Consider the following 11,448-nt stretch of genomic DNA (forward strand, 5'->3'; position numbering starts at 1 on the left):
ACCCTGCAGGTGGACTTAGTCCGACATGATAATAAGGTTGAGTGGTACTACTCTTGGACTAAGATATTAATTAAGTGAGTTGTCAGTAACTCATTTAATTAATGGACATTCATTATCTTAAACACAGGGAGACTAACACACTCATAATAAGAAGGAGCCCAGAAATGTAATTTGGGATTGGTGCGGTAGTTCAATAATAGTTCTCTAGTGGAATATATTATTATTGATAAAATTAAGTTGTGTGTTCGGAGCGAACACGGAATGCTTAATTTTATCGGGAGACCAAAACTAATTCCTCCTCTCGGTCCCTATCGTAGCCTCTTAGTTATAGAGTACTATACCCACCTATACCCACCTTCATACCCATGTTATAGGGGTCGGCCAAGCTAGCTTGGGGACCAAGCCTTGGTACATGGGTGGCCGACCCTAGCTTGAACCTAAGCCTAGGTGGCCAGCCCTAATAAAATAGAAAAGAATTTTAATTTTAAAATTTTCTTATGTGGAAGATATAATTTAAAAGAGAGATTAAAAAATTAAAATATCTCTTTTATAAGTTTCTATAAAATATTAAGAAAAGAGATTAAATCTCTTTCCTTATTGGTAGATTAAAAGGATATTTTATTTTTCTTCTTTATAAATTATCCACATGTTGAAAAAAATAAAATTATAGAATTTTTTCCAACCATAAAGGGATTTTAAAGAGAAATTTTATTTTTAAAATTTCTGGAAACAAATAAGGAATTTTAATTGGTTGATTTAAAATTGCCTTATTTGCTCTTCCATGAAGTGGTCGGCCATGACATGGGCTATTAGGGAATTTTATTTAATTCTTCCTAATTAGTTCATGTCAAGGAAAGTTAAGGAAATTTTATTGTAACTAAATTTCCTTATTTGCCAAGGCTGAGGATTATAAAAGAGGGGGTTTGGGTGCCTTCAAGGGACACAACCTCTATTCTATTTTCTCCCTCTTTTCTTCCTTGGTGTGGCCGACTTCTTCAAATTCTCTCCTCTCCTTGGTGTGGCCGAACTTCTCATCTTTCTTGGAGATCAAGTGGTGGCCGGATCTTAGCTTGGAGAAGAAGGAGAGAAAGCTTGCATCCCTTGGAGCTTGGTTGGTGGAAAAGGTTCTTCATCCTTTGGAAGTTTTGTGCTTGGCCGAAACTTGAAGGAAGGAGAAGAAGGTGCTAGGTGGTTCTCGTCTCAGAAGATCATTGTCCACACAACGTCCGAGATTAGAAGAGGAATACGGTAGAAGATCAAGAGGTCATTATTCACAAAGAAAGGTATAATTAATAATTGTTTTCCGCATCATGTTAGTTTTGTTTCTTTGCAAAAATAGCAAATACAAGAGGCATGCGATTCTAGTTTTTCGAATTAGTTTTCGAAGTTGTGTTCTTTTGTTTTTTCTTTTCCTTATGATTTGATTGTTCTTAGCGGTTAACCTAGGGTTACTATGGGAAGGTTAAATATTTAATTTCCTTAAAAGGCTTTGTCTAGTCGGTGGTGGTTGCTCCCATATCCAAGAAGGCCAAGTGTCTCGCCATGCAGTACTAGAAGCCGATTTTGGAAATAGATATTTAATTATCTTCGTGACCTAGGTGATTTGGATCGAACGTGTTAAGTTCCGCAGACGATTCAAGTCTAAACCTAAAAGAACAAATAAATTAAACTTAGGATCAAACGTGTTAAGTTCCGCAGGCGATCCAAGTTTAATTTAAAAGAACACATGGTAGCTAGGAAAAGGTTCAGACCTTTGTACAAAAATTTTGTACAATGGAACCGTTAGGTTTTCCGAGTAGCAACCAATAAAAGGTATTGCCAAACATTAAAAAGGAGGAGATTGTTGATGCAATATCCCTTGAGTCAAGGTTGACCAGGTTGACTAGGCTTGAGTTGGCTCAAGCCTGAGTCTTGATGTTTGTGTTTCAATGTTTGACAATATGTGGAGATTGCAGGTGCAATCATCCAATTGGGGAGATTGCTGGTGCAATTCCTCTCTGGTCAGGGTTTGACCAGTTTGGTGTGAAAAAGAGTCAAGTAGGTCAAGGTTGACTGAATACTTGATTGAGAAAATCCTAACTGGAGGTTAGACAGTTGGAAAGTCCTGGTGAGTGAAGCCAAGTGAAAGTCCCGGTAAGTGAAGTCTGGCAGTGTGAAAGTCCTGGTGAGTGAAGTCAGGCAAAGGAAAATCCTAGTGAGTGAAGTTAGGTGAAAGTCTTGGTGAGTGAAACCAGGTCGATGGAAAGTCCCGGTAAGTGAAGCGGAGCAGTGTGAAAGTCTTGGTGAGTAAAATCAGACAAAGAAAAATCCTAGTGAGTGAAACTAGGTGAAAGTCCTGGTGAGTGAAGCTAGACACGCGGAAATCCAGGTGGGTCAAGGTTGACGGAACACCTAGTGTTGGAAAGTCCAAGTAGGTTAAAGGATTGACCGGATAATTGTCACGAGGAAATTCAGATTGGTCAAGGGTGACTGGACATCTGGTGGAAGTCCAAGTGGATCATGGAGGACCAGACACTTGGCACGAGACGGTAAGTCCAAGTGGGTCAAGGTTGACTAGACACTTGGCACGAGGAGAAAAGTCCAAGTGGATCAAAAGGATTGACCGGACACTTGGTGAAGGAGTCCTAACAGATTAAGATTGACCGAATGCTAGGCATGAGATTTCAACAGTCACAGTTAACCGGATATTGGATTTGGGGACCCTAGACTTGGTTTAAGGAAGTCAAGGGGAGACAAATCGATCAACCGATCGATTGAATAGTGGTTCAATCGATCAGCCGATCGATTGGTACTGTGCTGCGACAAACATCGACCCAATCGATCGATCGATTGGGAGTCTTTGTCACAGACACAGAACGCTTCCCAATCGATCAACCGATCGATTGGGCATCTCCAATCGATCAGCCGATCGATTGGGCATCTCCAATCGATTGGGGGGCTGATTTTTCTCGCGCGATCGTGAGAAAGCCTGAATCGATCGATCGATTCAGGCGTTTTCCAGAGAGCACAGAAGAAGGCTGAAATGATTAGCCGATCAATTCAGCCTCCCCAATCGATCAGCTGATCGATTGGGAGGCGACCGTTGCGCAGGATAAAGCCGTTGGCGAGTGTCTTTCTCCGCAGTTCTTCCACTCCACTTCCAGCGATCACTCTTAGAGATTCACGCCAGTTCTTGAAGCTTTCTTGGAGCAAAGTGTTGTTGCACTTCCAAGATCAAGAGGCGTTCCACACAAGAAGAAGAAGCTAGGGTTAGAGTTTAATGTTGTAAATCTTGTAAGATTTTACTTGTATTTACTTTCCTTTTCTTTCTTCTTGTATTAAGAGTTTGTACAAGGCTTCTCCACCTTCGGTAGTTACCGAGAAGGAGTATTTTGATTAGTGGAGTGTGTGTCGCGTGTGGATCCTTGGATTAGTTATCTCTTCTTAAGGTGGATACCAAATAAATCCTATTGTTAGCATTGTGATCTTGTCGTGAAGACTATTCGCTACAAATCATCATCACAGAACAAGCAGTCAAAGCGCGACAAGCTATTCACCCCCCAAGCATATTTCGACTCTAACAACATATTCATTAATAAAACTCTTTTCAATATGCTAAATAAATAATAAAATAAAATAAAATAAATAAATAAGTTTAAATTATCAAGTCCAATAACCAATTAAATAATTAAAATTTTCAAACAATCAAACAATCTTGAATTGAGAGCTCGATAATATCTTAACAAACCAAGCTCAAACTAAATTTATATTGATAGCTCAATAATATCTAAATGAACTAAGTTCAAGGTTCAAACAAACTCAAACTCATAAAAAAATAAATCATGTAAAACTTAAACAATTATTTCAAAAATTTAATTCATTTTAAACTCGATTCAACTTAATTAACTTATCTTATCAAATAAATTTAAATATTTCAAAACTCCACTCAACTCGACTCATTTGCAATCCTAATCCAGTGTGCGTCTATCAATTTTTCTTATTCTAAGACACGCTCAATGTCAGCCTTTGTCTTGAGTTATGGCTGGTGTATTCGTGGCATCATCGTTATGTTCTTGGTATGACATGACATCATTGTTGTTCTTTTAACATTGGTTAGTTCAGTTAATAATATTATAAAATAACAAAACTTAAATATGAAAATAAGGAAAAAGTTTAAAATTACAAAATACAACAGAATAATAATAATAAGGGAAATTTAAAAATGGATTAGCATTTGATATTTACATTTGAATGGCTATAATATTAGATTTTCATTTTAATATAATATGAATAATACTTTTAAAAATATATTATATTTTCAAGCTAAAGTTGAAAAGAAATATTTATGTCAGGAATCTAAATGCCCCCTTTTTCACATGGGTTGCTTAAGGATTAGACTAAGATTATATATTTTTTTAATATCAATTTTAGTCTCTTAATTTTTTATTAACAGATTAAAAGTATTAATTTAGAATTAAATTTGCTTATTTATAGGATTTAAATGGTTAGTTCTTTATTAGTTGACTAGTGAATCAGTTTGTTTAAATATATAATCCTTGAAAGTTAGTCAATTTACTCTGAGAATAATCAATTGGATTAGATCTCTTTTAGACAACTAATATCAAATAACATAATCAATATTTAGATTTTGATTTGTGCTCGGGATCTTTTCCTTACTAACGACTAGTGTCTTGTATACGTTGAGATTCTAATCATTTTTGAAATATTTATCCGAATGAAAACTTAGAGATATTATATACTATAGAATTACAGGGAAGCTCCAATTTCACTTAGAAAAAAGCAAGAAAAATGAAGTAAAGAAAATAACTTATAAAAAGATGGTTCAACAACTTGTTCATCATGATTATAATTCTTCAAATCAACAACTATTGTTACTTTATGATAGTGATGATGATCATGATAGAAATTGCCACGCTTTGCGAAAAAGACAATTCAAAAGAATAAGCACTTGAATTAACCATACGAATATTGAAAGCATGACAAAAAATGAGGCTCAAAATGAATGTTCTCAAAGAGGCAAAAAGAAGAAAGGTAATAAAGAAAACCCTAAAGTTATAGTGCCATGGCACTATAAGAATAAATATCTTGAGTTAAAGAAAGAAAAGAAAAAAACCAAGGATGAGAAAGAAAAAAAAAATGAAGAAAGCCCTTTTTTTTTTTTTTTGTTAATTTAGATGATACATAATCTTTAAATGACGAAGCTTCTCCTAGGTCTTCATGGATGTGCACTTTTATGTCTCTAGTGGAGATAAAGAAATCCACACCTCATAACTAAAAGTAAAAAAAAATGAGAAGGTGTAACCCTCTCAATATGAACTTTTAAACATATTAGTCATTTGATTAAATTTCTTGTTAAGTCAAAAGAGAAAGTTAATGTTGATAGATTAAAGACAAGGTGAATCGTCATATATTTAACTTTGTAGAAAAGAACCTTTTTTCTTAAGTATATGCAAGGAAAAGAATAACTTGTAATAAAAAGTATGTAATTGCAATAAGAAAACTTTAATTAAGTAAAAAAATGATTTTGACTTTAACAATGCAACAAGTTAAGTATGATAAAATATTAAAAAAATAATTAATCAGGTCAGATAATATTAAATCTGGGATGACCGATTTGATCTCATGGAAGCTCATCTTGACCGACAATATTTCTAGGCCTACAACCCATTAAATAAAAAAAAAAATTCAATAATACGCTGTAGCTAAATTTCAAACTTTAAATCCCCGATGTATTATTGGAGGACTTAACTATGACCCTGCCCATGGGGGCAAATAAAATATGACATAATTAGATCTGAGTGAGAAATGAAGTCATTTGGTTATAAGATAAGGAAATTTTATATTACCAGATGTTTCATTAAGAGATAAGGAAACGAAAATTTAAGATGGTTTAGAGATCTCCTACTCTATATATAGTTTGTCATTTAAATGCGATACTTTCCAAAATGGAGAAAAGCATCAAGATTTTTAGATTTATAAGTGCAAAAATTTATCAAAGAGAATGAAATCTCAAAAATAAACTCTATCAGATCTTGTGTAATTAAACGTATTTGCAATTCAAGAATCACTAAACTCAATTCATGATGTATAGAGAAATTTCCGATAAAAATACTTTGGACAATAGAAGTAATAAAATTTTCTTAGTTACAAGCGTAAGGTTGTTGAAGAAACTCATGCAATAAACATAATACACAATATGCATGCTTGAATGTTATAAAGTTGGTCCTTCAAGGGTGGTACAATGGTTGAGATATTAGATGTTATCGTATGAAATTTTGGAGTCGAAATTTAATGGACTTGCGATGATAATTGGAGGGGGAGGGCTAAAAGAAGTGCTCCTAGTCGCCATGAGTTTAAGAGGTTTAGATGATGACGAAGGATGTTGAATTGCCTTTCGATCAATTAGAAACAAAATGAGGATGGAATTTATCACGGATGATGAAGATTAATGTTGACATGCATGTGGATGACATTGAGTAAAAATACAAAATATAAAAGACCAATGAATAAATCATGCATAATAGCTACAATATTTTAAAAAATAATAAGAAAATCATGAAAATTAGTTTAGACAAGTTTATTAACAAAAGTCTAGCAAAAACAAAATTGATATAGATAAGAGAATGAAGGAAAGATTATTCAAATTCTTAGAAATGATTTTAGATGTTGAAATGGTGATCCTTGGCTTTGAAGAGCTTGAAGGAGAGGAATTGTCGACTACGTGAAGAATATGTTTTAGATTGACCTAAACCTGTCAACTTCATACTTTGTCTGTGTTGACTTTTCTAGTTGACATGTTCTAAACATGGGCAGCCCGACCAATAGAAAGATCCACTTAAAGAAAAGCCAATAAGATTCTATTCTAAGTCACTTTACTTTTTTGAGTTGACCAAAAGACAGAGAAAATTATTCTATGAAGTTTTAGATGTTGAAAATAGTTTCAATAACAAAGGCCAATATGTTAAATAATTTCAATAGTTTTTTATTTTCATTTGTTTAAATTTTTCCATACAGAAATAAAAGTATCTTACTGTTCTTGAGTGAAACTTGAGGCAGAGACAGATTAATCATGCGCAGTGAAAGATAACAGAGGTTAAAGAATTTCTCATGCACGTTAGATTCTTAGTTTCCTTACAAGTCGGCTGAATCCAGACAAAGATCCGGTAAAAATTTTAGCAAATTAGTTTGAATTCAATACAATTAAGAACACGATCACTACGAGCCGCATGATGATCAATGAATTGTATAATAATTGATAAAACGAGCTCTGCTTTGCATAAACTCTATCGTAAGGAAGGTATACTCTGTCACTGAGATTCCTCCTCCACCTTCCTTCCCAGTCTTCACAGCCATCTCCCATGGCGATGGGCTCCAAGGAATCTTCTTTAAGAGCGCCTCTGCCTCCAACCATCCCAGGCCTTTGCTCGCCGAGATGGGGATCATCCACTGTTCCCTGATGGTTTTGCTTCTCCTGTCCCAGTCGTCGCATTCATCAGGTATGCTCATTGTCTTCCTGCCTGGTGTTGTAGTTTGATCCAGCTCTCTGCTCTGCTCTCGCGCTTATTCTGATGGGGGTTTTTTCTAGCCGACGGATTGTCGGAAAAAGTTAGGGGTGTGAATTTGGGAGGCTGGCTCGTGGTGGAGGGTTGGATCAGGCCTTCCCTGTTCGACGGAATTCCCAACCGGGACATGCTTGTGCGTTTCTGCAGTACTACCGTCTCTTAATTTCCATCTATTGCTACTTCTAATTGGATTCGTTTGGGTGGTGATTCTTATGGCTGAAATCGTATTCAGGATGGAACTGAAGTGCAGCTCAAATCGGTGCTGCTGCAGAAGTATGTCAGTGCTGTTGATGGAGGTGGTGGAAACGTGACTGTGGACAGAGATGTGGCATCAGCTTGGGAGACCTTCAAGGTCTAGTATGAATAATGGATCAATAATTGTTCATTTGGCTTTGATTGATTCTTGAAGATTTGACATTAGATATGTGGTGAACATAATATGTATACCCAGGCAGGGATTGCGAGGCACATCGTTTTCTATTTTTATGTTTCATATTCTAAGTTCTTCTAACACCTAAAACAAGTTCGGATTAAGTATCTAACAAATTAAAAAGAAGAAGATATATGCCACTGCTTGTTGCTCATCTGGTAAATAGTGTCAAAAAGTATCAATGACAAATTTACACTTAATCTCTTATTATTACTGTTATTGCTTTTAGTTTTTAAATTATCTTTCTTTTCTTCTTCTTCAAGGAACATCTTAACTGTTTCATGGTAATAGTTTGGCCAAATTGTTCATCGGTAGTTCCAATGTTTGTCCTAACATGATAACTATTCTGATTGAAGCTTCTTATGCCAGTTGTGGCGAGTATCTGAGTGGGAATTTCAGTTCAGATGTTTTGGAGGTCAATTTCTAACATCAAACAATGGCGGGGGTCCGGTTTCTGCTGCTGCAAATTCACCATCAGAGAATGAACCATTTTATATCGAAAAGAACGACACAAGGATTCACATTAGACTTTCGAATGGAAACTACATAAAGGTATTATTTCTATTAAGGCCCTGTCTGTTTATGTCACTATGCCAGCATAATTTTCAAGGCATTTTGCATTAGAAACATTTAAGAAAAGCCAAGTGCTACATCTCAAATTCGTAGAATTTCAAAATAGGTAACAGAAGATAGTGCTCTCATGGCGAATTATCAAGGGGAGCCAGGTTGGGATGATAATGGCGCAACATTCGAAATGACTATTGTTTACAACCACTTGCATGGAGATTTCCAGCTTGCTAATGGATATGGACATGACAAAGCTGAAGAGATCCTGATGGTTAGTGAACTTACTGTTTGATATATCGCATGAATTGTTACTCTTTATTCTCATCTTTATCACAATAAATACCATAGCCACTAGAAATCTATTCCATAATGTTGATTGGTGATGTAGGATGCTTCTTATCACTTGGGTCAATCTTCTACCTATTGCATGGTAAGCAATACTGTTTTGACTTAGACATGGTATCGATTTATATTTGTTCAGGATCACAGAAGCAACTTTGTTTCGTCTCAAGATTTTGCTTTCCTATCACAACATGGTATCAATACTGTTAGAATTCCTGTTGGATGGTGGATTGCATATGATCCTGACCCACCTGCTCCTTTTATTGGAGGATCCTTGGCAGCATTGGATAGAGCATTCGCATGGGCAGAGTATGTTTCTATTTGTTAGCTTATTGTTCTTTCGAGAAGGGTATTAGGCTAAAATTCATTTAAAGAGCATTGGAAATGTTATTTGTGTTTATTAGAATGTTGTTTGCAACATGTAGGGAAAAACTTTTGGTCTAATTCCATTTGTTTGCAAATTCTTCAAATTTTGAAATTCGGTTTGTTTGATGCAGGATCCATAGTCTGAAGTGCATCATTGATCTCCATGCTGCTCCTGGTTCACAGAATGGTATGGAACATAGTGCCAGTAGAGATGGTTCGATCAGTTGGCCAACACCAGACCATGTCTCACAAACACTAGATGTCATTGACTTCTTAGCAGCGAGGTAAAAGCTATTCTATTGTTACCACGTCTGACAAATTGTGTACATAAACTTTGTTTATGATTGCCAAAGCTCTTGTTCAATAGATCTGGTCTTATTTTTGTGTGATCCTTATTCTTTAGGATGAAACTTGATTGATAACATCTCGATCTAGATTATGAACTCGAGGTTTCATCCTCATGAGGTCTTATACTCAATACTTAAAAAGGAGAGATATACTGTGCCATGCTTATATGTGTTTATGGGATGGGTAAATTTCAATTCTGTTATTTTTGTCTGATTTTGTTGGAAATATAAATAGAAGAAATCGAATTCATTCTTCTCTATTTCCCTCCAAATAAACAAGAAAAATCAATTATTTTACGTAATTTTTTTCTTTTCTCTCTTATTTCAATCCAAGTAAACACAATATAGGTAAAATTGCTAAAATCGAAATCAAATGTGCTAATTTTGACTTCATGCCAAAACCAGAAAAGGTAGTGAAAATCGTGAACTCAGTTAGCATTTGTTTCCAATGGCATTGTATGAAGATGTTCAGTTTAACATATTTTATGTTTGATATCTTCATTGTCCATGTTTGTTCTTAGCTAAAGATTTACTTCTTCTTAGATAGAAGTGTAATTTTCACTATTTCTACTCTCGACTATTTGGAATTAAGTTATTAGCAAGTCCTACATAATCCTCAATCAAGTTTAAAAATTTCCACTTGCATTTGTTAGTTACAGCTGGATCAAAGTTCTTGTTTGTCGTATACCAATAAGATAGTGAACAACCAATGCATCTTTGTGCCAGTGAGGTGCCAAAGAAGTAGAGTATAGATTGTTATGGAACATTATAAAAACAACATTTTCCGTTCAATACAATTCAATGATTTTCATTTCATTTACAGGTATGCAAATCACTCTGCCCTATTAGGGATTGAACTCCTAAATGAGCCTTCTGCGACATTAGTCCCCTTAGACATTCTAGTTTCGTATTATACAAGGGGATACCAAATTGTTCGGAGCTACTCAACTTCTGTTTATGTTATAGTATGTCAAAGAATAGGAAATGCAGACCCAGCAGAGCTTTACCAAGCAAATATTGGAACTTCAAATGTTGTTGTGGACTTGCACTACTACAATCTCTTCGATCCGTATTTTGATAACATGAATGTTTCTGAAAATATCAAATTCATATATGAGAAGAGAGTTCCGCAAGTGCAAGAATTAAACAGCGCAAACGGGCCTCTCATCTTTATCGGTAAGTTTGTTCTTTTAGCTTTTCGACCACACTAATATCTTTGCATTACTCTCATGCGAAGAGTCAAATGAGATAACAAACGATGAAACCCAATCTTAAACTAATTGTCTACCTAGGCATTGTCCTGAATCTGTGATTACTAGTTGTTCGATGTGCATTACTTTACTGACATGAATTACACGATACAGGTGAGTGGGTTAACGAGTGGAAGGTGGCAAACGCCTCAAGATCGGAATATCAGATGTTTGGTATGGCTCAGTTAGAAGCTTATGGTGATGCTTCTTTCGGTTGGTCCTACTGGACACTGAAGAATGCTCGAATGCATTGGGACTTCGAATGGAATATCAACAACCGATATCTTCTGCTCGGTACTACACAGATCATCATGCTCAATTATGATTATTATAGACATCATCTATCTTCCCCTTCCTCGAACACAAAAACCAACTACTGTAACCTCATTTTGCAGGAAGCTCATCGATTAGAAAGCCAGAACTTCTCCTGTTGTGTTGGTTGGCATGTGCGGTCATACTAATGCAAATAGCATGACTACAACAAGTTGAAAGCTTGTAATTAAGTCTGTAATAGAATATAATTCAATATTCTTTTAACATAATAAAGAAAAAAGCATTTTTTTGTATTTAATTAGACTAGTGGA

General features: G+C 35.4%; 1 protein-coding gene across 3 annotated transcripts; it reads left to right on the forward strand.

Annotated features, from left to right (window-relative positions):
• Positions 1 to 7,061: 7,061 nt before the first annotated feature.
• LOC121988351 (probable glucan 1,3-beta-glucosidase A) lies at positions 7,062 to 11,448 on the forward strand. 3 transcript variants are annotated; one of them, XM_042541719.1, is made up of 11 exons: positions 7,062 to 7,163; positions 7,341 to 7,496; positions 7,586 to 7,695; positions 7,795 to 7,914; positions 8,362 to 8,544; positions 8,672 to 8,830; positions 9,041 to 9,210; positions 9,399 to 9,551; positions 10,438 to 10,790; positions 10,979 to 11,158; positions 11,260 to 11,445. In XM_042541719.1, exons 2-11 carry the CDS (start codon positions 7,433 to 7,435, stop codon positions 11,337 to 11,339), a joined length of 1,572 nt encoding a protein of 523 aa, XP_042397653.1. In that variant the 5' UTR covers positions 7,062 to 7,163; positions 7,341 to 7,432; the 3' UTR covers positions 11,340 to 11,445. The 3 variants fall into 3 exon arrangements, with proteins under 3 accessions (XP_042397653.1, XP_042397652.1, XP_042397654.1); XM_042541718.1 differs by lacking the exon at positions 7,062 to 7,163 and having other exon boundaries at positions 7,221 to 7,496; positions 11,260 to 11,444; XM_042541720.1 differs by lacking the exons at positions 7,062 to 7,163; positions 7,341 to 7,496 and having other exon boundaries at positions 8,349 to 8,544; positions 11,260 to 11,448.

Source organism: Zingiber officinale, chromosome 6B, assembly GCF_018446385.1.
Source record: "Zingiber officinale cultivar Zhangliang chromosome 6B, Zo_v1.1, whole genome shotgun sequence".
In the NCBI taxonomy this organism is placed as follows: domain Eukaryota; kingdom Viridiplantae; phylum Streptophyta; class Magnoliopsida; order Zingiberales; family Zingiberaceae; genus Zingiber; species Zingiber officinale.